This window comes from Cygnus olor, chromosome 20 (genome assembly GCF_009769625.2).
Source record: "Cygnus olor isolate bCygOlo1 chromosome 20, bCygOlo1.pri.v2, whole genome shotgun sequence".
NCBI lineage: Eukaryota > Metazoa > Chordata > Aves > Anseriformes > Anatidae > Cygnus > Cygnus olor.
In genome coordinates this window covers 9181024-9207077 of record NC_049188.1, presented here as the reverse complement: position 1 = coordinate 9207077, position 26054 = coordinate 9181024, and the positions used below count along the sequence as shown (strand labels likewise).

General features: G+C 54.3%; 1 protein-coding gene and 1 long non-coding RNA gene across 3 annotated transcripts in view; one reads left to right on the top strand and one right to left on the bottom strand.

Moving 5' to 3' along the window:
* The window catches only part of BCAS3 (BCAS3 microtubule associated cell migration factor), a 357048-nt gene extending 344053 nt beyond the window's left edge, over positions 1 to 12995 (top strand). Inside the window, 1 exon segment of the mRNA XM_040532922.1 lies at positions 12104 to 12995. Coding sequence (XP_040388856.1) covers positions 12104 to 12252 — 149 coding nt within the window. The 3' untranslated portion in view covers positions 12253 to 12995.
* Positions 12996 to 14694: 1699 nt separating this feature from the next.
* LOC121058003 lies at positions 14695 to 25593 on the bottom strand. Of its 2 annotated transcripts, none has more exons than XR_005814058.1 (2): positions 25397 to 25593; positions 14695 to 17297 (listed from the first exon to the last, which is right to left on the bottom strand). It is a non-coding gene; the product is annotated as an uncharacterized LOC121058003 (long non-coding RNA). The 2 variants fall into 2 exon arrangements; XR_005814059.1 differs by having other exon boundaries at positions 14695 to 17294.
* Positions 25594 to 26054: the final 461 nt, after the last annotated feature.

The window sequence follows — 26054 nt, the reverse complement described above, 5'->3', positions numbered from 1 at the left end:
TGGCTATCTGATGCTTGTTTAGTGGAGATGGGCAGACAGAATGCGGGAAGCAGGGAGAGGCAGCGAGGAAGAGGTGAAAAGAAAAGGTTGTGGGGGGATTTCTGCTGGGGAAGCACCTTTCATACCAGTGCTGCCACTTTCCGGGGCATGTCTTGTGGGGCCAGGTTTGGTGACTGCACCCAGGGGCAAGCGGTGCTGGGGCCAGTCCATGGCAATGCTGGGAATGCTTAGCTCTCCTTGAGGAAGGTATCGTAATTTGTGGTATGGAAATATTATCTTTCCTTCCATTCTTAGCCTGCTGTCTCCCCACCATGGATAATATATAAAACAGTAGACTTTTATTCATTAACATTTATGGGAAAATGTTAATATTAAACTGTAAGTGAAAAGCCCTATCTTATTGAATTCTTCTGCTGTGTTATTGGGAGCCTAATTACATTTTGCATTTAAATAAAAACCAGATGACGTTCAGGACGGTCAGGCAAGCATTCTGTAAGTGAGAATTTATCTTGCGATCTGGGTAAACAATGTCTCATCATTTAACAGTTATTATAAATAATGGGTTTTTAAGCACTTTGCTGGGAGTTCATATTGGCTCCACACGGGTTGCACTGAGAGAGAGAGAATTTCAGTGACATCTTCCAGGCATCCGGTGAGGAGGAATCATATCCTGAGCTCACTTCTCAAGCTGCGGCAGTTTTCATCCTACTCTGTTTGTTATTGCTAAATATTTTATGTCTGACACACACACAAAAAATACTAATAGCAAGAAAAATTGCAAATCAGTTGGAAGCATTTTGCAAATGGAGAAACCATCGGTGCTACTGCCCGGCAGAAGCGGAATGTGTTTAGGACTCCTGCAGAGTTTCATGCAACTAATTTTAGAAAGAACCCTCCAAAAGTGTATTGGTTTGGGAAAAAAATGGTGTTATATAAAAAGTTAGGTGTTCTTTCACAAAGAAGATATTGAGGCACAAAGTGGAGACAAAAAGATAGTAGACTAGCTGCTTTTCTCTGTTTCTGCCGGTGCCCTCTTGAATTACATCATTGGTAATTGCATCCCTGGTAATGCGTGAGCTACTTTAGAAAAAGATTAAAACTTCTAAAACATGTAAATAGCTTTTTCCCTACTTCTAGTGTTTATATTCTGTGTTTCATTCCTGCCACTTCAGGCAAGGTGGTTGTGCTTTTGTTGCTAGCTGGCTTTTAGTCTTCGCTTCGTGTTTCTCAGACATTAGCAAGAGTCTCTGAGATTTCTCCCAGGTATTTCCCGTCATGGGCAGGGAGCAGCTTTGAATGCGGTCTGTCCCGCATCCCAGCGATGAAGGAATTAGTTTTCCATGCAGACAGGAATAGGTGGTAAGTGGATGAACTTTTCGAGCAACCATTTGCTGTTCTGAAAAAATACCAAACCGGTAAGTGTCTAACGCTGGCTGGTGGCAACCACGGCCTGATGCGCCACAAAGCCACCCACTCTGCAGAATGGCTGTTTCCAGGATGTAAACTGTTTACTGCCTTTTTCCGTGAGAGACATTTTATCCCATTTTCCAAGAGCATCCCCACAGCTAAAATACCATCCTTTTTTTTTTTTTTGGTATTTATTTGTTATTTCCTTGGTCAGTGACTTTCTTAGTATCTACCCAACACATGAACTCTGTGTTTACATCAAAAGCTGATGGTGTTGTGAAAGACAAAGGGTCAGTATCACTTCTCTGACTGTTCCCAAATATGTTTTTCTGGGAAGGCCACGGGCAGGAAGGTGCTGGCAGAGGCAGCAGCCAGGACCAGCCCCGGTCCCTCTGCTTGGGCTCGCTGGCGCAGCACAGAGTGAGGAGCATGGGTGGCCAGGGATGGGAACACCCTGATACAGGTGAGCAGGATGGGAACAGTGGTGGTTTCCCAACCAGATGCAGATAGCCCCATGCTGGGGGACCAGAAGCAGTCCCATGCAGTGTGCTGTGAGATGCTTGCAGCTCCCCTCCCTGAGACTCTTCTGACTTTCTCCTAAGCCAGGGCACGGCTTTCCCATGGGGGTTATCTCCTGCCTCGCTGAGCAGCTACTCCCACTGGGTGCTCCCTCACTGAGGCCAGGCTGTCAGTGGAAATGAGGTTTGGCAGCAATAATCACAATTAACCTGGCAGCCTTCCTCCCTTTATCTGCAGCCATGGAGGCAACAGTGGATAGATGTGCTGTACAGGGACAGGTCCCTAACCTGAAATCATGCTTTTTTTGCTTTCAGTCAGGGTTGGTTTTATCAGCACCTTTAAAAAATATGTATTTGGATTATATTTTGCCAGTCTTGTCACTTGTTTAGTTCACCTTTTGGAAACATGGCTGGTCACCCATCAAAATGAGTGAAAACTATGCGAAGGAATACAACATGAAGAGCAGGTAGTGGTATTACCTTTTCCGACAGATGCCCAAGTACAAGGCAGAATCTGAACAGCTTGAAATGATTTAAATTGCCTTTCATGTGGGATGTGGCTAGAGGAATGCCTTGGTTTGCCATTAGGTCTCTGAGATTTCACACAAGAGTTATCCTCTGCTACGTGCTTGTCCGTAGGCTGCAGCTCATTCACGCATTTGACAGTGCTTGTAACAGTGTGACTAAAAAGGCAAAGTGACTTAGAATCAATACTTGGAACAGTTTTAAAATACAAATTTTTAAAAGGGAAAAAGTCCCAGTTACTTTTTTCAACTGCCTTCTGGTTCCATGGGAACGAATGCAAACTGCTGTGCCAAACAACTCCCTCAACAAAAGGCCAAATTAAGCTTCAGATGTCACTTTTATCAAGGCTCTTTCATATTTATGTCTAACATCAGAATTTGGAGCTATATAAATAAGACAGAGTGTATTCAGAGCCTCAACCAATCCCGCAAGCGAGCGAGCCCCCGAGGTTGGCCTGTTGTTTTCCAGGCCCAGTTAACACCCAGTCCAGGTACAGACTTGATTGCAAGAGAACTATGGCAAGCTCTGAGTGCTTCAGAAAATTAGGTCTGTGTTTAGAAAATGGGTCTGCTTAAAGCAGCGATGACAACATCATCTTTGAAATAACTGACTAAATAGGCCAAATAAGTTCAGTTTGGAACTGGAATTACTGGGGTGTGTTTGGAGTTTCTCAATGACACTAAAACTAGCTCAGCGGAGATGAAAGGAGGAAACCTCTGCTCGATAGATTTCCACCTGAGCTTTTCAGATTCAAGAGCCTTGAAGCATTTAGATGAGCAGACAGGGCTGAACCCGGGTGACTTCATTTTGTGTGGCTGCGTGCACTTCAGCGAAAATTTTCTGATTTGGACCAGCTGAGCATCTGCTGCCCCCAAACTTTCAACTTTTCCTTTGAATCAAACCCAAATTCCAGTCCGTTCTAGCTTCCTCCTCAGCATCAATCTGCACCAGGAAGACAGCTCAGAGCCTCTCGGTAGCTTTCCTCGCTGGCCAGAGAGGCCACTTTGTGTCAGATGTACTAGAAGTTGTGCCAGAATTACTTTGCTTTGTAATATTATACTTTCAAAATGAACTCAGCAATACATTTCTGTCAGAAGCATACAATCCTCCCCACACACATGCAAGATGCACACATAGGCCCACTCAGCTCAGAAGTAGTCCTCCTCCCAGGTTGTCTTGTCTTCCTAAACCAGGATTTTTAAGGAGGTCCAATAACCAAGGCAACATCACAAGAGAGGAAAAAATAGGTCTTAGACATGAAAGGAACTTGTTGCAGTTTTGAGGTTTCGGCGTGCCTCAGATCCCCTGTTCAGCATATCAGTGAAACGCTGCCCAGACCGTGAGGTCACCACCACATTTGTTCTGTTGGTGTTCAGGCAGCTTTTCCATACCCAGCTTTTTTGCTACAATTTTTGGGTTGGGTGCAAGAGTGGAGGAGGCCAAAGGTAGCGCTCCCTGTGCGTGGTGGCTTCGCTGCAGCAGCCTTTGGGCCAGGACCTGCTCCCCAAGGCCATGGGTGGCTCCAGGTCCGGTGGAGCTGATGGGAAAGGGCATGCGAAGGCCCACATTTTGGGTCTAGACCTGCTTTGGGTAGACGTGGTGGTTTCAAGAATAGGGATATCTCCTCCAGAACTTCTGAGCAAGACCAGAAGCCTCTGGGTAGCGTAGGACACAAAGTGGAGCACACGTTATGGAGCTGGTAGGTGTCATGAACACACAGATTGCATTTAATTTCTGTTCTTTGTGGAGTCAGAGGCTGCCAGAGAGGTCACTGTTGAGCAAGCTGAGGCACTCCCATAACCCTGAGAATGAGAGCCCAAACCCAGGAATTTTAATACAGTGTTTTCTCTGCAAATGCTTTTGGTCTGATATACACAGATGTGCTGCTTGCGTAACTGAAGAGACAAGATAATTCTGCCTAAATACATTAAAAATTTGTATACACACCGCCTTGCACAGGAAAGCATGCATTACATTTAAGGTATATTATAGGATTTATGCTAGCAACACAGTAAAACTTTCAAGATGGGGTAGGAGAGAATGCCTTTAACTAAAGTAACCGTATCTGCATATTCGTTTTAAAATTATACTGGAAATCATGCATATGGAGTTGTAGGTTTGCATGATGCGTATGGGCTACAGAAATCTGTTTTCTGTGTAACCATTTGACTGTTCCAGTTCTTGAAATTTCACATACTGTCTGAAATCGGCAACTCATCCTTCTGAAGTGCCATTTATGTAGGAAAACATCCTAAACCTCTTTGCAAAAATATACAGCTCTAGGAAACTTGAGATTATTTTTTAAAAGCACTGCAGTCATTGTGAAAGTGCCTATCATGAAGAATATTGTCTCTCTAAATGCTAGTCCTTTATCTAGTGCACTTTTAACCTTCCATAAAATGTTCAGAGTCAAGCCTGGCAAGACGCCAGAGTCTTGGGCCTCATGCTGCATGGAACCAAGTTGTGCGGAGCTTTTCGGTTTCTCTTTTTAAATGAGAAACAAGCTTTTTTATTTTTCGGGAGACAAAATTCTTTAGAAGTTCATGCATGAAAATGTTTTGTCTGTATCTCAACAATCTCTTCGTGCTTGAAGTAAATCTAGTCATTTATGTAAGTTCACATGTCCTCCCAATTTTGTAAGTGTTAGACGTTTGGCATCTCAGCATTGAAATAAGGCACCAGAAATGAAATTTTCAGTCTCTGAAGGGCTCTGATGTTCAGAAGGCTCAGTCTTCAATCCCCTGGCTCTAGCCTGCCTTCTGTACCTCCTCATCTCCTTGGTAGATCCTGCCACCTTTTTTCCGAGATGCCAGGTTTCATTTCCAAGTGCATCGCATTAACGAATTCTATGTGGATTCAGCATTAGAGTTATTGTAAGATAGTTTGACTGTAACTAATATTTTACATAGGCCACTGACTTCTGATTTCGGAGGAGTTGTACAGGCAGTGTTTGCAAGTCTTCTTTACTTTGAAAATTTAATGTGGGTGCTTGTGTGGTGTCTCAACATTTTGAAAGATGCAGCAGGATGAAGTGCTTTTAATATGGGGATTGATTTTCAGTGTTCAAATGCCATAGTGTTACATTTCCTCTTTTGAATGGAGTTAAAAATCTGTGAGCTTAGAAAAAGAAAATAGATCTTTGGAGCAGGTCTGTCACAGCCCCACAAAGCATTGCAGGGAATTGGTCCCTGCCAGCTGCCCAAACCCAAACGTGGGGAGAGCTGAGCACAGGGCTTGGGGCAGAGAGCAGATTTAATGGACTTTTAAATGTTACAATAATTGTACTCATTTTTAAACATTACAGTAATGTATGAAGACTTTGAAATTTGGAAAGGAGCACTGTAAAAATGCATTTGCCCAGAAATTTATTTTCAGCTATATCAAATTAAAAGGGCTAGAAAAATTAAGAACTTTTATTAGAAAAATTAAAGAGTATTCAGTGCTTGCATTTCAAAACGATTTAATATTAAAGATTTTTGCTTATCAGCACACCCAAGTCTGCAGGTGGGTGCAGGTCCCAGTGCGGAACTGGGGCCGGAGCCAGCGTCTGGGTCCTCGCCTCCATGCAGCTGTTGAGGGCTGCCAAGCTGTGTTACCCTCAGAGCTCCCTTCTTCACAAAATTGTGGGTCGTAGGAAAGGGGATAACCAAGAAAAACCTACAATTGCACTATCAGCAATGCAATTTTAGAGCCCTGGTGTTAGGAGAGGTATTTCTGTGTACCAGAAATTCGTTACATAACTTCGCATCGGTTTTTGAGCCCTTTTCTGCTTTGGGCTGTGCCACACATGTCCCAGGTGGCAGCACTGACTCCAGTGGGGACTGGTGGTGTTCGTAGTAAACATTCATGCAGTCCTAGAGCCAAAAATGTCCAGCTGAGTTTGGGTTGTTGTCTAAACACGGAGAGATGGAGAGCATACGTGTGGCAGTGCATGTCAGTGTGCAGGGGAACGGAGCCACGGGGCTGGGGCCAGTGAGAGCTCCGCTGCGGGAGCACGTCCCGCTCCGCTCAGTAGCAATCAGTAAAATAAAAATGTTTAACTAATCCATTCACTGGGGAGCGTTGTGTAAATTACAAACAGTTTAAGAGATCCTCAAGACTTCCATTGTGTTAATATAAATTGCCTTTTAGTGTTCACTTTATATAGGATCCTTTTGAATGGGAATCCAGATGGCAGAAGCTACATAATTATTATTCATTACAGTTAATAAGTAACACTCAGGAGCCCCAGTCAGCTCTGCAAGACCCCGGTGATAGGCATTGTGCAAATATAAGGGTAAAAAAATAGTCCTTGCTGCAAAGTATTTTACAGTCTCGGATAAAGAGAAGGAGGCGTGAAGGGCCCGTGCCTTCGTCTGGGAGTGTGGAGTGGGCTGTCGTTTCGGGAAGCGTGTCTGCAGGGAGTTTTCTCTGAAAGAAGGACAGAAATTATCTTTGATTGTACAACACAGCTCTGCCTTTGGCCTTGGAGCTGTTGCTTCGGAATGTGGCTGGGGAGAGGCAGAGGGGCCAGGGAAGCTGCTGCCCACCAGCCCCAGCTCGTGGGGGAGCCCCAAAACTTCCCTGGAACAATTGTGGTGAATGACAGCGACGAAATCAAGGAGACGCGAGCCTTGCTGGCCATTACCCCGCTTCCTGCATTCCTACTTGTTAATTGTGTAATTCCTAACGAGTCGTGAGGCGTCTGCTAGACTTTGGGATGCGTGCTCGCTCTGACGCTTCCTTCCCTCCCCTGCCCACCCTCCTCCCTTGCCAGAGACCTCGTTCCTTCAAAAATGCCATCCTTAAAAATCAGAAATACTCAGCACAGAGAAAGGAAAAGGGAACTTGACATTAGTTGAGCTTGAAAGGCTTGGTGCTGTGAAAAGTGACTGACGTGTGAAAAAAGGCTACAATTAGTTCTTTCCCCGAGCACTCTCCCATTCAGTCCAGGGTCACTCCTTCAGCGAGCTGCAGCTTTGAGGGTAATGTGTTGTGACAGTTTGAGATGATGAAGAATAATTCTTGTATTCAGAGTTGCTGCCGCTTCCCCACTGCCCTGACACATCAGGCTGCTGTCATTGTATCACTTATCCCGGCTGCGGCTCCGCCGGGCTGTGCCAGGGCTTGTGCAGCGCTCAGTAGGTAGAGGAAAGGGTCAGCTCCACCAGCAAATGAGTTTTGAGGATATTTTGAAACTGTACTTAACAGCCCGGTGTAGGGAAGGGCAAACAGAGAGAAAGGAAAAACCATTAGAAGAAATAATGCAGTGGAGAGGAGATTTTTGAGTAGACATAAAGGAGATACCATGGCTTCAAGTGGACCACTACAGCGAGAGCACAAATAAGAAAGGCAGCATAATTTATGAGTGTTCCGGGCAAAAGAGGGCTATATAGATTTTCTTCAGGCATTGAATTAATGTGCCATATAAAATGGTTTCACATTTAAGCTTGGCAGGACTTTATACCTTTCTAGATTTGATGAAGTCCTTTGACAGTTCCTGGAGCTTTCTGGAAGTGGACAGACAGCAGCCCCCACGGGACGGGATGCTCAGCCTGCCCCGCCGCGTCCCTTGGAGCCCTGAGCCGCTGCTCCTACCCACCACTGGGCCCTAGGCAGGCAGAGAGCGGCTTTGGTGCTACAAGTGTGGTGATAAGGAATATTAACAGAAATAAACATTTCTTGTGTGTGTGTTTTTTAACAACACTTTCCAGTTTGTCCCACAGAACAGGCACTGAAGGCAGGCCGCGGCCTCCTGGCCGGCAGAGCGATGGTAGGCCCGGCCTGGTAGCAGCAGGTGCACTGCCGCACCTTTAGCTTGCCGCTGCCCCGAGCAGCAGCGGTGCTGTGCCGGTGCCGAGGGGCCGATGTGCATGGCAGGGAGGGCTGTAGGTGCTGCTGCCTTCAAAGAGCCTGTGCCCTGCAAGTCCTGATGCTTCTGGCACCCTGGGTGATGCCAGCGGTGCCCCTGACTCTTAGCATCAGAAGCAGGTCAGGGCCGCTGCCGGCTCCCCTGAAGTGACTTGCTCCTCATGGCCTCAGCAGATGTTGCTGCTCCTTCATCTTTTTTCCTGTTTTTTTTTTTTTTTTTTTTTTTGGTCAGTCAGAACTTTGTGAGTAGTTTCCTCTAGGGACGGGGGCAGGTTTTAGTATTTACGTTTCCAGTATTAGCATTTATTTGTATTTGTGTTTGTTTTTCACGGGCTTTCGAATGCCTCGGGGAGCCATTTATGGGGCCAAAATAATGCAAGTGCTGGTCTTCTCACAGTATTTCATTTCCTTGATGGTGGAAATGCTAGGAGAAGAGCAGGTCTCATGTTATTTTGACCCCATAAATAGCTCCCAGAGGCCCCTTTTTTCCTTCTCCCACCCACTCCCCCCCCAAATCAAATATTTAGGTTTCTGCAAAGCCTGACTTCTCAACTCTGGTTATCTTGCTTCAGCAGAAGCAAATTGCAGTTATTACAAAATAGCCAGAGAGTCTATAAGGCAGAATGGGTTTTATATGATGCACAATTTGTTGGCTACTGTACAAGTTCATTAAAGTGCATCAGAAGCGGTTGTTTTACTGGTACATTTAAGGAAGTTAATGCATCTCGACAGTGTGTGCATGGGGGAACGCAGACACAATAACCCTCAGACATGCTGGGGCCAAGTCCGTCCCCGGCAGAGCTCTGCCGAAGTCAGTGGCATCTCCCGCCGGGAAGTTTTGCCCCACTGTGCCCGAGCGGTGCAGAGCCCAGAGCCTCGCGGCCAGTGCTGCTCCACACCCACGTCCTGCAGCAGCTGGGTCCCAGTTCTCATTTTCCTTGCTTCTCTGCCAGCATTTTCCCAACACATAGGACCGACTGCTTATGTGGCATGTCTTGGTTGGCTCTGGGAACTATTCCGTCTCTTTCCAGCCATGCATGTCCAGTACGCAGGGCTCAGCTGCTCCTTCAGGGCTGCTCGGAGGCGGGGATCTGCTCCTTCAGATACCCAACAGCCCGATGAGCACCCAGCAGGACCACGGCATCGACGTCCCTGCGCAGCTCGCTCTGCCCTGCCCTGCTCTGCCGGCAGGTCTGAGGGCAAGATTATGCTTTGCACTGGGCTTTTATTTTTTTTCAACGGTATTTTTTTATTAATGAAACAGCTAGAAAAAATGGGCTAATTTGGGGGAATGCAGGAAGGTGCACTGGGGGTCATGTTTGCAGGGCAGGGCGTCCCTGGTGACCATGTCATGTCTAATTGCACGTCTCACGTGGCCCAGGTGCCGTGGCGTGACCCGGTCGTGTGTGAGAGCCCAATTTCCCCCACACAGCAGCGTCAGGAGTTTTACAGCAGCTCCTTAGGTATCGAAATACACGGCTCTTCTGCCTGGCCGCCTAATTGGTTCCAGAGCGAGCCTGGGCGCAGCACAGAGCGGTTTGGGAGCGCTTGGACACATTTGTTCAGGGCAGCACGTGTGCCGGCTGCCATGGTGTCGGGATGGCAGTTTGGGCACGGGAGCTCCCCCATTTTTTACCTGGTCCCCTCTAAACACAGAGCAGGCTCTGGGGCTGGAAAGCTTTCCCTCCAGCTCCTCCTGAGCCTTTGCGTCTTCTTTAACCTCTGTTTTGCCTTTTCCCATTACTAATTAAAAGGTTTTGGTTTTAGTGCCTGACGGCAGCAAGCGGAGCCCGCAGCCTCCCCAACAAGGCCCTGCGCCCATCGCTGTGCCTCCCGCACTTTTTGTCTGTGCTTTTTCCCTGCCTGGCATCAGCCTCTGCAGTGCCACCCCCTGGCAGTCCGCCACTGAGGTGACGAGTGCTGCTGGCCACGGAAATGCTGCAGCCCCTAGACATCAGCACTGCCAGGCTGAATCCCCCTAAACCCATCCCATGGCCGGGCGGGAAGGCCACGGTGATGCTTGGGATGGGACAGAGCACAGGAACGTGCCCTCGCACTTTTCCCCCCTTCCACCTTTTGTTACGGTTACTGAAAACACAACATGTGCCTGAAAATCAATTATAGCTTAAAAAGAGTCGGGGTGAGGGAGCAGAGGAACCTCGGGAGGAGCTCGGCAGCCCTAACAGTGTCTGATCAGGGCCAGAGCGTGCTCCGGTGCACTGCTGATGGCTGCCCGGCGAGCGCAGGCTCTGACGTGAGATGTTTAACCAAAGCCAGCTGTGTGCAGGGGAGATAAAAGCACCAAATCAGACAGGATAAGCGCAGTATTAGTGTGGGATACGCCACTCATTTCTGATTTAAATTACTGTTTTTACTTCCTGAACTCATGGGAGAGTGAGGATGTGAGGAAAATGAAGAGGTTTATGCACGTACATTCCTTAACCAAATACTGGCAAGAAATGGTGATTAATCCAGCTGAGGTCATTATCAGTGCTGCTTATAGGGTGACCGATTTCCTGCAGATTTGTTTTTACGTATCCTGGGTAGATTATCTCCTCTGCAAGTTACCTCTGCGATCGGGGATTGCATCTCCCAGCCCTCGCTCATGAGGTGTGAGCTCACATGGCCAGTACCCCCCGGTGCCTGGGTGGCACGTGGGAGTTAGGTGGCACTGTGAGGACACTGGAAAGGGATGCTTGTTTTGGTGAAGAACTGGCTTTCTGCTTTTGCCATGCATGGATACGTCCTTGTCTTGGGGTCCTACTGCAGCAAGTGTCTGCAGAGGAATTTGTCCAAACTGCTCGCCCCATGTCCCTTCCCCGAGCACAGGCCGCACAGGCGCAGAGCCGGGAAGTCACACTTAGGGCCGCACGTTGTAACTTGAGGGAATATTTCTCATAGGCTGTCACCGCGTGTCCAGGAGAGGATTCCTGTCGTGTCCCCGCGGCTCTGCCTAATCTCACCACTGCATGCCGCCGCTGAGTGCTGGGCAGGGTGACGCTGCCCAGCGGTGCTGCTGCACGCTGCCACTGACTCAACTGTTGGGTTCAAGTGGCTCACAGAGAGGCCACGGGTCCAGACGATGCTCTACACACACAAAAATCCTAGTGCCTCGAGATTAGGTAGCAAGAAAGGCTTTGGGAGGTCAGCGAGGCGAGGAGATGGTTCGATGTGTGTGACCAGGAGAGGGAGAGCCACAATGAGGCATTCTCTTTTACTCTGGGACACAGCCCAGGCACATAGGAAAGGGGATATTTTCTCTTTGCCTCACAAAAGCAGAGTTATTTATGTCTGCTTATGCAGCATAAGGGGTTGTAGAAAGTCCCTGCTGTGATCTGCTGTGGCTACGCACCGCTGGTACACACCGCCAGTAACTGGTGCTGCTCCTCTCCCTTCCTCCATCCCAGCAGCACTGCTGTAGAGGAAGGATGTTTCCTCATCTGCCTCTGTACCCTTTGCACCCTGCTCAGTTCAGCCCTGAGCATCCCCAGTCCTGAACCGTGGCAAGTCCCCAGTCGTTGGCCTCACCCCCAGCGAAGGGCTTGCAGTGCCGGGCAGCGCTGAACGCCTCCGGCCTGTTGCTGCTGGGCTGAAATGCAAGCCCAGCAGAGACGTGGGACCAGGAGCTGGGATGCCTGTGGAGCAATTCGTCAAATCGCCCCAGAAAAGATGGATGACAAGCAAATGCAGCGCTAGAGCAGGGATACAATAAACAGATTTGTCAATAAAGCGGCCGTCTAATGGCACTCTGGGTTCTTTTATCTGAAACACTAACCAGGGCCTCTTCTCTCTTCCCATTTCAGAGCTTCAGCGAGAGGGAAGCATAGAGACGCTCAGTAACAGCTCCGGTTCCACCAGCGGAAGTATTCCACGCAATTTTGATGGTTACAGATCACCCCTCCCGACTAACGAAAACCAGCCTCTCAGCCTTTTCCCCACAGGATTCCCGTAAATTAGTCAAACATACAAGGAGAGATCAAGACAGGGTAACAAGCTGTCTCTCTGCCTAAACAATCTTGATATGTCTGTCACCCGCCAGTTAGCTGCTGTGCTGGATGGTTCTCGTTACCCTGATAAATATTGACGACTCTTCCGCGTAAACCTTCCTGGAACGTACTCACAAAGTCTTGACTTTGTTTTCCTGTGCAATATGAAGAGACTCTGTCTTCAGTCCCGATAGCTCTGCGGCTTCTTTTTTTCGCTGTGTTCAGGAGGAGTTTGGTTGAGAAGAAATCTTTCTAAGCCACTTTCGGTCAAGCATATGGTTTCACAACCGTTCTCTGCTTTTTTGTGCTCAGAGGCAAAGGGAATCTCGGTAACGTGTGGTGCAAGCGCCAGCCAGGAGCTCCAGCCGCCTGCAAAAGTGCCGAGCATTAACGAATGAACTGGAGAGAGTGGAAATTCAAGGACTTTCTGTGGACAGGGTTGATCATGTTATTCCTTCCTTGTTGCGTCTCCTTGCTGCCCTCCTTCCCCTCTAGATTCATCAATGCCAGGAGTATTACAAATGGAAATGTTTCTTTTTGTTCTTTGGAAGAATTCTCTATTGCTCCAGTTTTACTCTAGTCATGTATTTTAGAAACGTACTTAATTGACTAACTGCAGTCACAGATTTCTCATACTTGGTTATAAAAGTTGTTCGCTGGAACTCGGATATCTGTCCAGAAATGCATGTGTCATTGAATAAATCTAAGTTAAACAAGAAACTACTTAAATGTCAGTGTTCACGGAGTATTACTGGGCTACCCCTGTGTTTCATAGATCTTCCTGGACCAAACAGTATGTGCATATTTACTAACCGAGGGATTTAATTAAAGCCATCAGTGGATGTTATTCAGCCAGTCTAGCTTGGTTTTGCATCCCTGTGTGTAAGAACTCTTCAAATGTAAACAGTTTTTTACAGTGAAAGATTTAAATGGTGTTCCTTGCACCATAGCTCTGCACCTCTGGAAATCAGCACCCACATGTGTATGTAGGTGTCCAAGCTGTGCCTATTACACTGCCTGCTTGTCCTGCTGCTTCCCATGAGCCAAGGACCAGGCGCTCTGGCAGCAGAGACGCCCACCTATGTTTGCTGTACTGCAGGTTCATGTGTAAGAGGCTTTTGAGAACCCTGCAACATCCTGCACCCGTAACACCATGATGAGCGCGCACCGCCGGAGCTGCGCAGCTCTCCCTGAGGCAGTGACGGGCTCGCACATAGTAACCACATGAATTTCTACATCTCAGCCAACTTGTGTTGGGAAGCAGAAAGTGAGGTGGGACTGTCAGCTTATGAAATTTCCTTCCCACTGCTTGTTTTTAATAGAAGCCGTTTGAGTCATGGAAATGAGAGGAAACTATCTAAACCCACAAATCTTTTTGCACTCTTGAAGCTTACACCAGCCACACTGACTGGTGCAGGACTGACCACCCTCTTCCTACTCCGTCCCCAAACACCAAATATCAAATTCAGTCTTGGGCTTGATTTCTTTTTATTTTTTTAACTGTAATGCCATGCCTCAGATCTCAAGCTTTTTTTTTTTTCTCTCTCTCTCTTCAGGCTTGCAAACCACTAATAAAAACTGAGAGTCTGCAGCAATAATTTCAGTTTCTTGCTTGGTTTTCAGTCAGGCCTTTCTCAAGCAAAAAACTTCCTTGGGATGAAATCAGAGGAGAGTTTGCCCATAAGAACTTGCAGCTCCAGCCCACTGGCTATATCTGTGCTCGCAGGCTCCGCTGTAATGCTATGTTTCTTTTATGTCTGTAAAATAATGGATTGAAGTAAGTGCGTTAGGGTAGGGCTGGCATTGTGAACAAATGGAACCACAGGGTCAAGTCAGTCCACACCAGTTAGGGTTTTTAACACAGTTCAAGCCAAGGTCAGCTCCAAAAGTTCAAACAAAATCCAGATTAACACATACAGAAGGGATTGTGTTGTCACCGTGATTCTTGTTTCCTTTCAGCCTTTCCAAAGAGCAGCCGTAAGGGACGGAGATCTTCTAAAGGCAGGCGACTGCTGTTCTTCCTCTCGCTGCTGCCTCGAACAGCTTGGTCGCGGGTTCTTTGTGAACACACAAAGTAGGATAGCGCATAATGTGGAGTGGTGTCATTGGAAATGTATTTGTTGTTGGCAGGCATTAAATCACTTTTTATAAGTGCTGCAATACGGCCATGTGGAAATTCCCAGTCTGCAAGAAGCTCCTTTGAATCAGGATGTTTTGTTTAAAGGGGAGGGGGGGGAACCCTACAAACTGGGGCTGTACCAAAATATTTTCAGTCTGGTTCATTGAAAAGAATGTCCTAAATTCCCCACTGTCGATAGCCCTGTAGCCAAATTGTTAAGAAATCCTTGAGCTTAAGGAAAAAAAAAAAAGAGAGAGACAGAAAAAAAAAAAAAGGCAGAGCACTGCAGTGAGGTGGCTAATTTAACTTTAATTTGATACTTTCACAGATGACCCAGCAGAATAACCGAGTTCCAGCTCTTCGGTGAGCCAGTGAAAGCCAAGTGTGTTGGAACAGTAACTCTGTAGGCTCCGATTCGACGTTCCCAAGGTGTTCGCAGTGCTGGACACACACGTGTGGGCCTGACACTGCCCCAGCTCATGTGCCAGGCTCGGGCAGCCACTCAAAGCCCCCTTGAGCTGGCACCAAGAGCTTCCTGGACCTGACACCTGCCCTGCACGCCCCCGGGCACCAGGGCCTTGTGTGGGAGCTGTGTGGGGCCTGGGAGCCAGGGCCTTGCTGCGCCCTTGGGGTTTGGCTCCTGGGAGTGGGATTGGGGCCCCCAGGCAGCACCCAGGAGCAGCCGGGGATGGGTAAAGCTGTGGCCTGAGGGAGGTTTGCCCCCGACTCCGATTTAACCAGGTTTTCAACCCCCCTGGACCCGCTCCAAAGCCCAGTTGGAGCAAAACGCCGCAAGAGGCTCGTGGTCCTCACAGGGTTTTGGCCGAGTGTCTCGCGTTGTGGGGGAAATAATCCAGGTGAGCTTCTGAAATGCCGAAGTTTCAAAGGGCGCAGCTGGCAGGCCGTCACAGGCAGCGCAGCAAGAATGCTGTCCCATGATATAAAACACTGTCTCGAAAAGAGCCCAAAAGACATGCGGGACTCGGAGGGTTTTAAACTGTTTCCAGTAGTAGTAAGCAGCGGCCTCCTGCTGAGTTCAAAAGGCAAAACGTCTCATTTAAAGCGGGGCGGACTGTATATCACTCTGTGCATAAAGTGGAGCTCTTCTATTAAAAGTTGAGTTCAGATTTCATGAATTAACATGAAATATTGCTTTCTTATTCTACCCTGGTTTCTGTAATAAACACACGCATGTAGCGTGCTTCAGTTCAGGGGAATGTTTGGCCGCTTGGAAAGAAGTGGGAAGTCGGAGGTTCTCCAAACGCCACTGCTTGGAGTTGGGGCTCAGTCGAGGACCAGAGGGGTCGGGAGCTTCCAGGTGCTTCTGCCCTGCGTGTGGGAGCAGAGACCCACACCATGTCCCCTCTGTCCCTACACTGTCCCCTCCTCTGCCTCAGACCCTGCCCAAATCTCGCTGGCAACGAGGCCGCACAAAGGCCAGCGTGGGGAGGCAGCCGGGGCAGGGCAGGGAGCCTGCAGGAGGATTTTGCTGCTTGGAGCAGCTGTGAAACCTCCCCGCCCTCCCCAAGTATGGGGATAAACGTGTGGTGCTTTCATGGGGCTTCATTAGGGTATTTTTGTTGTTGTTGTTTTGTTTTTTTTGAGGATCCAAGCTGTGTCCACACTGCGTCTCTGCATTTCTTTTCTCACTTCTTTGCTTTGGCTTGTTACTGTGCAGGGTAGGAAAGTTTGCGCCATTTCCTGTTGTCTTTCCCTTATGCTCCTGAGATATTGTAAAAATGTTCGGTATCCTCCAGTAGGTTGTAATCACTTCACCCTAATGTTTCACAGCTGCTAAGTGTAACTTTAAACCCGGCCATTTGAATGCTTACAATTAGCGAGTCAATGGAGCTAAGATCGCATCTTTGTGATTGAAAAAAAAAAAAAAAGAAAGAAAATGAAGCTTTTTTTTAAATTTGAGTTTAAATTGGGCAAAATGGGAACAAAAGTTGTGGAGATGAGGCTTTTTTTAATGCGGTAAGTGATTAGTGGCTTATGTGCTAGGAAAAAATAATTGAATCCACTGCTTGGCCTGCCTCACAGATGAAAAAGACACCAGGACGAGCATGTGTCTGCAGCAGCAGAGCCTCTGTCCCTGCAACTGCACCAGCCCCTCTTGGCACTTGCTGCTCCTCTTCTGCACGGCCAGCTCCGGTGAGGACAGACCCAGCAGGACACAGGGGGCTTCACAGCGGCCATCGCATGTCCCTGCATGAAGGCTGTGCCTCTGGACACGGCCTGGCACAGCCCTTAGGCTGCCCGGCCCCGGCTGGGCTTCCCCTGGCTTTTGCCCTTCCGCGTGCTGGCTGGCAGCAGCGTCCCCGCAGCCGGAGGAATTAGGAAGTCAAGGTGTTGCATTCCTGCGGCGCTGCCAGCACGGGGGCCAGGGGGACGCCCGCACGGCTCTGCCAGAAAACGCTACCGACTGCACGAACCGGGCACGGGTCTGCTGAATCGGGCTGCGGGGGCAAAGGGCAGAGCTGCAGGTGGAGGTGGGGGTGGCTCGGCCTCTGCCTGGCCCCACGCTGCCCACCCATCCCATGGGGCTGCCCCGTGCCCAGGGGGTGCAACGCAGCGAGCGCCGCGTGCGTGCGTGCGTGCGAGTACAGGACCGCGGGGCCCTTGCTGGTGGCCAGGTTTTATGCAGAGCTGTTTGTAAACATGTCCTAAGCCTTTTATAAAACAGCACAGGGTCAATTTAATCTCATGCTGTTCTTTAACGTTAATTGAACACAAGTGTAAACCAAGGCTCGTACCGAGGCGTCCTCATCTCCTGGCCCGACGGGGTAAAACCTCCTTTGGCCGATAGCGCTGCTTGTGTTCCTGCTTAGGGCTCTCTCCTCGCGCACGTTTCCAGAGCAGGTTTCAATTACCAGAAATGCCTTTACCCTGCTGAAAGCAAAGGGCGCATTGTAACGGGGAGGAGAGTCACGAGCCGCAGGGCCACAGCGTGATGGTGGCAGGGCCGGTGTCCGCCTGTCCCACGCGGTGTTGGGGCACCAGAAGACCCAGGCCTCTGACCGTGGTACTGGGTCCAGTTCCAGTTTCCACAAATTGTGGGGAGTTTGGGTCTGGGATATTGGTTGTTTCTGTCACTCAGGGAAGACGAGGCCTGGGCAAGGGGCAGGATCCTTTAGGAGCTGGGCATCCCATCACGCTGTGCCTGTGCACTGGTGCTTGTCCCACCAATGGCCACCCTGTCCCCTGCTGGACTCGGATGTGATCTGAACCTGTGCATCTGTCAGTGAGCTCCTAGCTGAATTTTTGCCTTTGTTGCTGGAATTTCTGCTGCAGGAAATTACAGTAAAACACAGACAGCTCTGTGCAGGTTGCAGGTAGGTCACCGACATGGGTGTCATCAGCCAGCCAGCCCCATCCCCTTGTCCTCCTCCCAACGCCTCCCTGGGCTGGGCACAGCACAGTGGGGCCACAGCTGCCCCCAGCCATCCCTCCGCACCCGGCCCCGCCACCTGACCATAAATACTAATTAATAGCAAAGCCCTGGTCTAGATCAAGGGGAAGGCTCTGAATTTTCTTGGGAACTTCACTGTCTGAAAGGTATCTTAAATATTCCCTAGCACTCAGCCTATCAGTAGGTCAATTATACGGTGAGCAGTCATACGAAGTTAATTTCTAATTTAATACAATGTTAAAAGGTTGTCAGGTTAAAATCTAATCTATAAACAAGACATGAAACGTCTTTTTAAAATGAGTGTCATGAGCCGGTCCTGGCTCAAACCACAGGCTGCTGCTTCTTTTATAGGATGTAATTACTTCCCAGCGAGTATTTACAATATTATTATAGGACCGTAATAAAAGGCCGGTGCCAGCCGTGTCCCGGTGCCAGCCGAGCACTGCTCCCGCTCCCCCCTGCCTGCACGCGGCCACTGCTGCTGCTGCAGCCCTTATCTGGGGAGGTGAGAAGTGCCGGCGTGTGCGGCCCCGTGCCACGATAAGCGGGATGGGGGACACAGGGCTCGTGCTTTCGCTCCAGTACAGGGGATGGAGATGCCCGTGGTGTGTCCCCGCACCCACAACGTCACCCAGCCCTGCGAAGCGCTGCACCAGGCAGTGCTGGGGGTGCTGGCTGAGCACGTTCATTCCAGAGAGGACTTTGGCAAGGGCTCGCCACGGGCTGAAGGTTACAGGCCGTGCTCGGCCCAGCAGCTCCATTCAAGCAGAAAACCAGAGGCAGCACCTGCAGCCCCAGGCCGAGCCTCGGCGTCCCCTCCCTGCCTTTTGCTGTGTCCCCACGTCCCCATGGCCATGGAGGGAGCAGCAGGGCACAGGGAGGAGGCCGGGAGCTCCCCTGCATCTCCTCCAACCCCAGGGTGCCCGTCTGGCTGCCACCTCTCAGGGAACATCGAGGCTTGCTCCCCTCGCTTTCGGAAGGGGAAAGTCCAGCAGCCATGTGGCAGCGGTGAGACGTCCCACCCGTGGGGCCGTCAGAACCACGAGGTTCCTGCGTAAATGTTTCAGACTGACAGGGAGTCGTGGTGTTTGTGGGAGCTGTGCAGGATCAGGGCTGCCCTTGCCTGTCCCAGCCGAACATCGCCAGGCACCAGCCCTGCCGTAGGTCATGCAGTGAAATCATGTGGGATTTTTTTTTTTTTTTTCAGTAGAGATCTCACTGGCTCCAAAGGTTTGGATCAGACCGGGACATGCCCGAGCTTCCACCTACACCCATAAAGCCTCACAAGGTGTATTTTTTTAAGGAAGACCCAGATTTTGATGGGAGCAAGTGATGTCCGCAGCGAGGCTACGTGGGGTAATGCAGTGCCAGTGCTGAAATGGGGTTGGGGAGCTGTGGATGCGCTGCTTGGTCTGGGCCCCTGCGGGTGCAAGGCAGGGCCAGGACACTGCGCAGCGCTTGTTTTCATCCGCGTGCTTTCGGGTAAATTCTGCTGCGCTTCGTAATTGAGAAAAGCTGTTGACGAACATCTGCGCAGGCACTGTCCGCTCTCATCCGCTCACCGACTTCGTTAGTGCCTGTGCTGCCCTTTGATGTCTGTGAGTCACCGGCCTGGCCTGGCCGCCCCGCAGACGCTGCCCCGCTGCCGGTGGGTGGGTGGTGGGCAGCAGCCGGCCCCGTGCGTGGAACAGAAACATCCCCTGGGGCCAGGGAGGTGGCCTCTGCTGCTGCGCTTTGTGCAGGTTTTGGGGACGGTGGCTCAGGTGCTCTGCCCTCGCAGGGCCAGTGATGCCTGGGTCCAAAGGAGAAGGAGCCGGGCAGGGGGGCACTGGGTGGGGGGCACCGGGCAGGGGGTGACTCGCAGCAGCCTGTGGCCAGGGAGTGCAATCTGTGGCCTTAATCCCGCCGTGTCCTGCACGCTCTCAAATCCCCTTCACTTCAATGAGCGCTTGTAGTGTCAGGCCTGCGCCGGGCGAGACGGCGCGCGGGGCCGGCGGGGAGGATTTGCTCAAGAGGCACTGTTTTTAAGGTGAGATTTGAAGGATGGAAGACAGATGGCAACTGGAGAGGACAAACGGATCAAGTGAAGGGTTTGTTTTCAGCGTGGAGGGGAAAACACAGGAGGGAATTACCGCCGGCTACAAAATGGGGGCTATTAATACCTGCAGTGTCTCGAGCCCTGCACGGGGATGCTCAGGGCGCGCCGGGCGGGGGCGGCCCCAGCCCCCTTGCAGCACAGGAGTGGGGTTTTTCTGTGGAGATGAACTGATCCCTGCGTAGCGCTGAGTGTACCCAGACAAAGCTGGGAGAGGGGTTATTAGCCGGCCGGCGGCCCCGCCATTGTGTCCACTATCTTTTCTTCCCTTTCAGCTTCCCTCCCCGTGGCCCAGGTCTCAAAGCCCATGTGTCAAGAGATTAGTGACCTGCGCGAAGGGCAACTGCCTGCTTTGTGCCGGCAGCCCGGCGTCGGGGCGGTTATTTACTTGTTATTTGGGGCTGCCTCCGTTTAGGTATCCTTGGAAAACACGTCTGGAGAGCAGGCTGCCGGCGCCGCACGGCGCACGTGGGCGAGGAGCTGGGAGAGGAGCCGGGCCTGGGGCTCACTGCATGCCCCTACCAAGCCCCCCTCAGGGTGCGGGACAGCCCCTCGACACCCCAGCACCTACAGAGAAGGGGGAAAAACCTAGGGGTGGGAGACGCGAGGGGTGGCTCGGCTGTTTCAATGTGCAGACTTGTTTTAAAATTAAAATCTAGGCAGCGCCCAGATTAAAATCTGCGGAGCACCTCGGCGCAGGGCGTTGCACTGCCACCGTGTCCCTGACGGAGCGGCCCAGGGCAGTGCTGCTTTTTCGAGGAAATGTGAATAAAAACGATGAGAGATGGTTTCCATGCGGAGCTGGGTCTATGTCAAATGTGTCTGTGATTGAACACCAGTGAAAGGGACAGGTGCAGCGAGCACTGAGAGAGCTTTATTCCTGGCCATGGCCAGCACATTATTTATTTTGGCTGCCTTTATTTTCTCAGCAGAGAATTGCACTCTCCTACAAACACGAGACACTGAATTCTGCAATCCTAAAAGTCAAAACTAGAACAACAAAAAAAAAAATCTCATGTGACAGGAGAGCAGCAGCGTCAGCTCCCGGTGCAGATTTGGTTTCGGATACATTCCCAACTCCTGTCTGAAGCCCAGGACGCCTGCCCTGCTTAGCCCTGCATGCCCAGCAGCATTCACCTTGCCCTGCCTTTGATGCCGTAAATTTTGCCGAACTCCTCGCCCCACACAGCAACCATGGCAAGGGGATGGGGCCAGCTGGGAGTGTGACCCCCGTCGGGGCTGGGGCTTCTCCCTGCGGGGCCGGCACCCACCCGCTTCAAAAGAGCAGGAATTGGGGGGGGGAGAAACCTGGGGCAGGATCCGGCGGGGGACCCCCCCCCCCGCCCTCGGGGCCCCCTTTTTCTGTTGGCAGCGGCCCCTGGAGCTGCTCCTGCTCTGCCCCCTTTGCAAATCGCTGCTTGGTGCTCGGGGCCATGTTCCCCCCGGTCCGGGCCGCGCCGTCGGTGGGCCAGAACAGAGCCCAGCGCAGGGCCCCGAAGTGGGCGAGCCGCGGCTGTCTGGGAGCTCGCTGGCTCCCTCCCCACTGTGCCCGCCGCCATCCAGGTCAGACTGCTCAACGGTCCCAAATCCTCACTTTTAATCCCGCAAAGGAAGGGGGCGGGAGCCGTAACAGCATTATTTGATCAAATAACGTCGTTCGCTAATCTCTTTTATTTAAGAGATGAACCGGCCACGCAGCGCCGCGCTGCCTCCCGCTCGCCCCTCCCGGGACCGGTTTCTCTCGGGAAACCCGGCTGAAAACCGCGGCCCCGGCACCCCCGAACGGCGATGCCGCCCCCCGGGGCTCCGGGGCTCCGCGCTGCCCTGGGACCGGAGCGCGCCCCGTCGGGGCCGAGCCGCCGTCACGCGTGGCGGAGGAGCCGGGGGGGGGGGGGGGGGTGTTCGGCGCTGCCCGCCGCTCGCCCCCGGCCCCATCCCATTACGGCGATGAGGCGGCGGTAATGCCATTAGCCCGGGGATTACGCGCCCGCGCCGGGATGTGACACACTTTCTCAAATGGAAGTTTTTTAAACAGAGGGATTTGCATGATCTCCCCCCCACACACACACACCGCCCGCCCCGTCCGCGCTGTCGCCCGCCCCCCGCGGTGCCAGCTCGGGTTTCACGCCGCGGGGACCCCCCCCCGCGGGCCCGGCCCGTCACCCTACAAGGGAACGGGATCGGGGCGGGCGAGGCGCCGGGCCTCGACGGGGGGAGCCGGGCAGCCCCGACGGGGGGAGCCGGGCAGCCCCGGGGTGCGGGGCCGGGCGGGGGTCACGCCGCCCCCTCGCAGGAAGGGAGCTCCGTAATTAAAAAATAAAATCAAACGAGCGGCGGGGCTCGGCTCACAGCAGCGTGGAGGTAACGAGGCCGGGGGGGCGCGGAGGATGCGCCCCCCCCAGCCCACCGTGGGCCGCCCGGCCGGGCCGGGGTCACTCGCCGCCCGCCCTGACAAGCGGGCTGGGAAATGTGTTTATAAGTGGTTCAAACTCTGGATAAACTTCAGCGGCGTTTGTGTCTGCGTCTCCCCGCGTGTTGTTATTTTCCAGAAATCTGGATTACTGGAAATATTTTCTTTAAAGCGGGAGAGAAATCTAAACAGTCTGGGGGCAAAAGGGGGATTCAGGGGGGGCGGCCCGGGGGCTGCCGGGGCTCCGCGGGTTTCCCCTCGCACCGGGGCCGGTGTGGGATAAAAACCCACCGAGAGGGGCCCGGTTACTGCCCGGGATGTGCCTGGCACCGGCCCCTCCCCGACCCACCTGCAGGGCCGCCGCCCCCCGACGGGCAGCTGAGCGGGGTGGGGGCCTCTCCCTGCCACCCCTGGGGTTTTTCCTTCCCAGGTGGAGCCGGGGAGGTGCGGCCGGGCAGGGAGTGGGGCCGGGGCAGCTGCCGAGGCTCCGGGCCGCCCCTCGCCCCCTCCCCGCTTCCCCCGGCCCTGCTCCCTACGGCCTCCGTCGGGGTGCAAGAGGGGTGCGTGGGAGCTGGGGGGACCCGGGGCCGCTGTGTCCCGGGGTTGCCGGCCCCCGACGGCACATCCGCGGCTGGGGCCAAGGGCTCCCCCCGGGGCCGGGGGGTGCAGCTCCCACCCCGCGCCTGCGGAGCTGCTCCGGCCCGCCCGGGCGGAGGCGTCGAGTGGCCGCAGGTGTGTCTGAGGGGAGCGCCCAGCCCCGCCATCTGCATCGGGAAGGGGGCCCCGACGGCTCGCCCTGGGCATGGGGAGACGGCTTCGTCCCGGGCCGGGCCCCCCTCCCGCGCAGCCCCGTCGGGGGGAGCGAGCCCCGGGGCGCGGGGCCGCGGCGGAGCCGGCAGGAGGGGAAGGCGGAGGCCCGGCTGCTTGTGAGAATTGTTATTTTTCATCAATCACCCGCAATTTGTGTAAGTGCCCCGGACAGGACACCAGCCGTCCTGCTGGCTGGGGTCACGGAGACAACACAGCGATGGAGAAGAGCAAATTGCATTTGCTCACCAGCTCACAGATCCAAATTACGGCCCTCGCATGGCGCGGGGAAGGGAGCGAAAGGTCCATGTGACATGAGGGAAATATGAAGGACTTTGACAGGTCTTAAACGGCCTGGCGCCAAGGCCTAAGTCTACCGGCTAAAAATAGAAAAGGGATGATGAGTGGAGATGGGCAGAGATGAAAGGGAAGAGCGAGCGGGGCCGCGGCGGCGCGGGTGGGGCGCGGGGGCGGCCGGGCCGGGCCGATGCCCCCGAGCTGAGCCGGGCCCGTCCCGTCTCGTCCCCCCCGGGGCGTCCCAGCCGCCGCTGCTCCGGCCCGGGGAGCGCCCGGCGGCGGAGAGCCGGGCAGGGCAGGAGGCCGCGGCTCTCCTTCCCCAGGGCCGCTCATTGCCGAGGCCGCGTTGGGTTTTGCCCGGCCGCATCGCCCCGCCCGCCCCGTCCATGGGCGCAGGCTCCTGGGGTCGCTTTCGCGTCCGTCGGGGCCGGGAAACGGTGCCCGGCTCTCAGCCCCCACCCCGCCGTCCCCCCCGACGGGCGCGGCACAGAGGGTCGGGGAGACGAGGCTGCTCTGCATCGGTTTTTATTCTGCAGGCGAGGGCGTTTGCGGCGTTACAGCGGTGCGGGGGGCGGCGGCCGGGGGCGGCAGGCCCTGTGCCGGCGGAGGGGAGACGTTTCCTGGCGGGGTCGCGGCTGCAGGCAGGGCCCGGTGGGCTGCGCCCCGCCGTTCCCCTCGGAGGTGGCCGCGGGTCGCCGTCGGGGCCGCGGGAGAGTTGCCCCCGGCGTGGGGCAATGCGAGGCTCCGGGTTCGCTTTGTGAGGGGGAAGGAAAACACAACAAAACAAACCAAACAAACAAAACGGGGGGGTAGAGGGGAGTAGGAAGAAAAAAAGCCCGAGCAAGCCCCACTTTTGCCAAGGCTGCTGTCAGCACATTTCCGCGGTGGCGAGGAAGCAAAGTCCAAAGCAGGTCTAAATTTCAATCCCCGCTCGCCACCTCGCCCTGTTCAATGGTCAGCGAGACCCCCCCGGCCCCACCGCCCCTCACGGCGGCCGGGACCGGCACGGGCAGCCCCGGAGCGGCCGCGCTGTGGCCGCCCCGTCGGGGGCCGGGCGGCGGAGATGAACCTGCGGCGGGGGGAGCGGCCCCGGGGACAGCCGGGGCTCTGCTCGGGGCTCTCGGCGACGCCGGGAGGGCAGCGGCCAGGGCTTGCTGTCAGCGGGATGAGCCTTCGTGGGGGCAGAAAGAGGGGAGAGGAGGCGGCGGGGAGGGGGGTACCCGGGGGTCCCCGCGTCCCACCCTGCGCGGGGAGCAGCGCAGCGCGGCCCCGAGGGGACAGCGGCCGCCGGAGCCGGACGGGGGCGGCTTCGGCCGCGCCTCGCTGCGCATCCGCGGAGCGGTGGGGCCGGGGGGGGGCGGGCCGGGGGGCAGAGGAGGGGGCCCGCCTCCGCTCCCCCCGTCCCGTCTGGCCGCAGAGCAGGCGGCGGGGGCAGGAGCCTTGTAAGGCACGCAGGGCGCTTTTTGAAGATTTGGGGGTAAATATGAAGTGACAAGAGACGGGTCTTTATTGTGAGGGCTCAGCCGCCTGGCGCCAGGGCCCTCTTCAGCCACCGCAGCCCTCAGTTAATCAGCGCAGATCTCCAAACGGACCTCTCCGCGGGGACACCCACCGCGCCCGCCGCCCCCCCGGGCCCCGGCGCGGCGGGACCGGCCCTAATCCCTCTGCAAACAGCCCCGGCATTTCCCCCTCCGCCTTATCTGCCTCCCCCCGCCCGGGTAAACAGCCCCTCCGGCCGGCCAGAGCAGCGCCAGCCCCGGGGGCCGCGGCCCCGACGGCTGGGGCGGCCCCGGGGGCCCGGCGTCCCGCTGCCCGCCCGGCTCCTCGCGGGGCGCCCCGACGGCGGGGTCCGCGCCCCGTCCGTGCGCTCAGGGCTCCTGGCGGGACCCCCCCCCACACGCACCCGTCCGTCGGGGCGGGGGGCGAGGGGGAGCGGGGGCGAGGGCAGGGCGCGAGTGTCCGCCACTCACCCGCGCTGGAGCTCGCCGCTCGGGCCTCGCCGCCTGCAGCTCTCCCACGGCCCGGCCGCGCCGACGGGGCCGCGCTCCCGGCGGCCTCCCCCGAGCCCGGGCCGCCCCGTCGGCGGGGCGCGGAGCGGGGCGGGCCCCACCTTGATCCTCTTTCCAGGATCTGTCGTAAGACGGCAGCCGCCGAGCTCCGGCCCCCCCCAACCCCCCCCCCCCAACCCACCGCCCCCGCCCACCCCCCTCCGCCCTCCGCCCCCCGCCCGGGGCTGCGCGGCCGCGGAAAGCTGCGGGGCGGCCCCCGGCTCCCCCCGGCCCCGCTCCGCGCTCCGCCGCGGTGGCTCCGCGCTGTCCCCGCACCGGCGGCCGCCGCTCCCCGGCCGCGGCGCAGCCAGGGCTGACCCGGTATGCGGAAAGGAGCCGGGGGTGGGATTTCGAGCACTTTTCTCTGTCATTGGTTAATATTTTATTCTGTTGACATGTTTTCTTACTGCCGATGCTTCCGACACCTTCTTCTTTTTTTTTTTCTTTCTTTTTTTTTTTTTTCCCTTCTTCCCGTCCTCCCTCCCTCCCTCCTCGCCCCCCCCCCCCCCCCCCCCCCCCCGCGCCCGGAGCTTGGCCGGAGCTGTCAAAACCACGCCTATGCAGATCCACAATTGGTCTG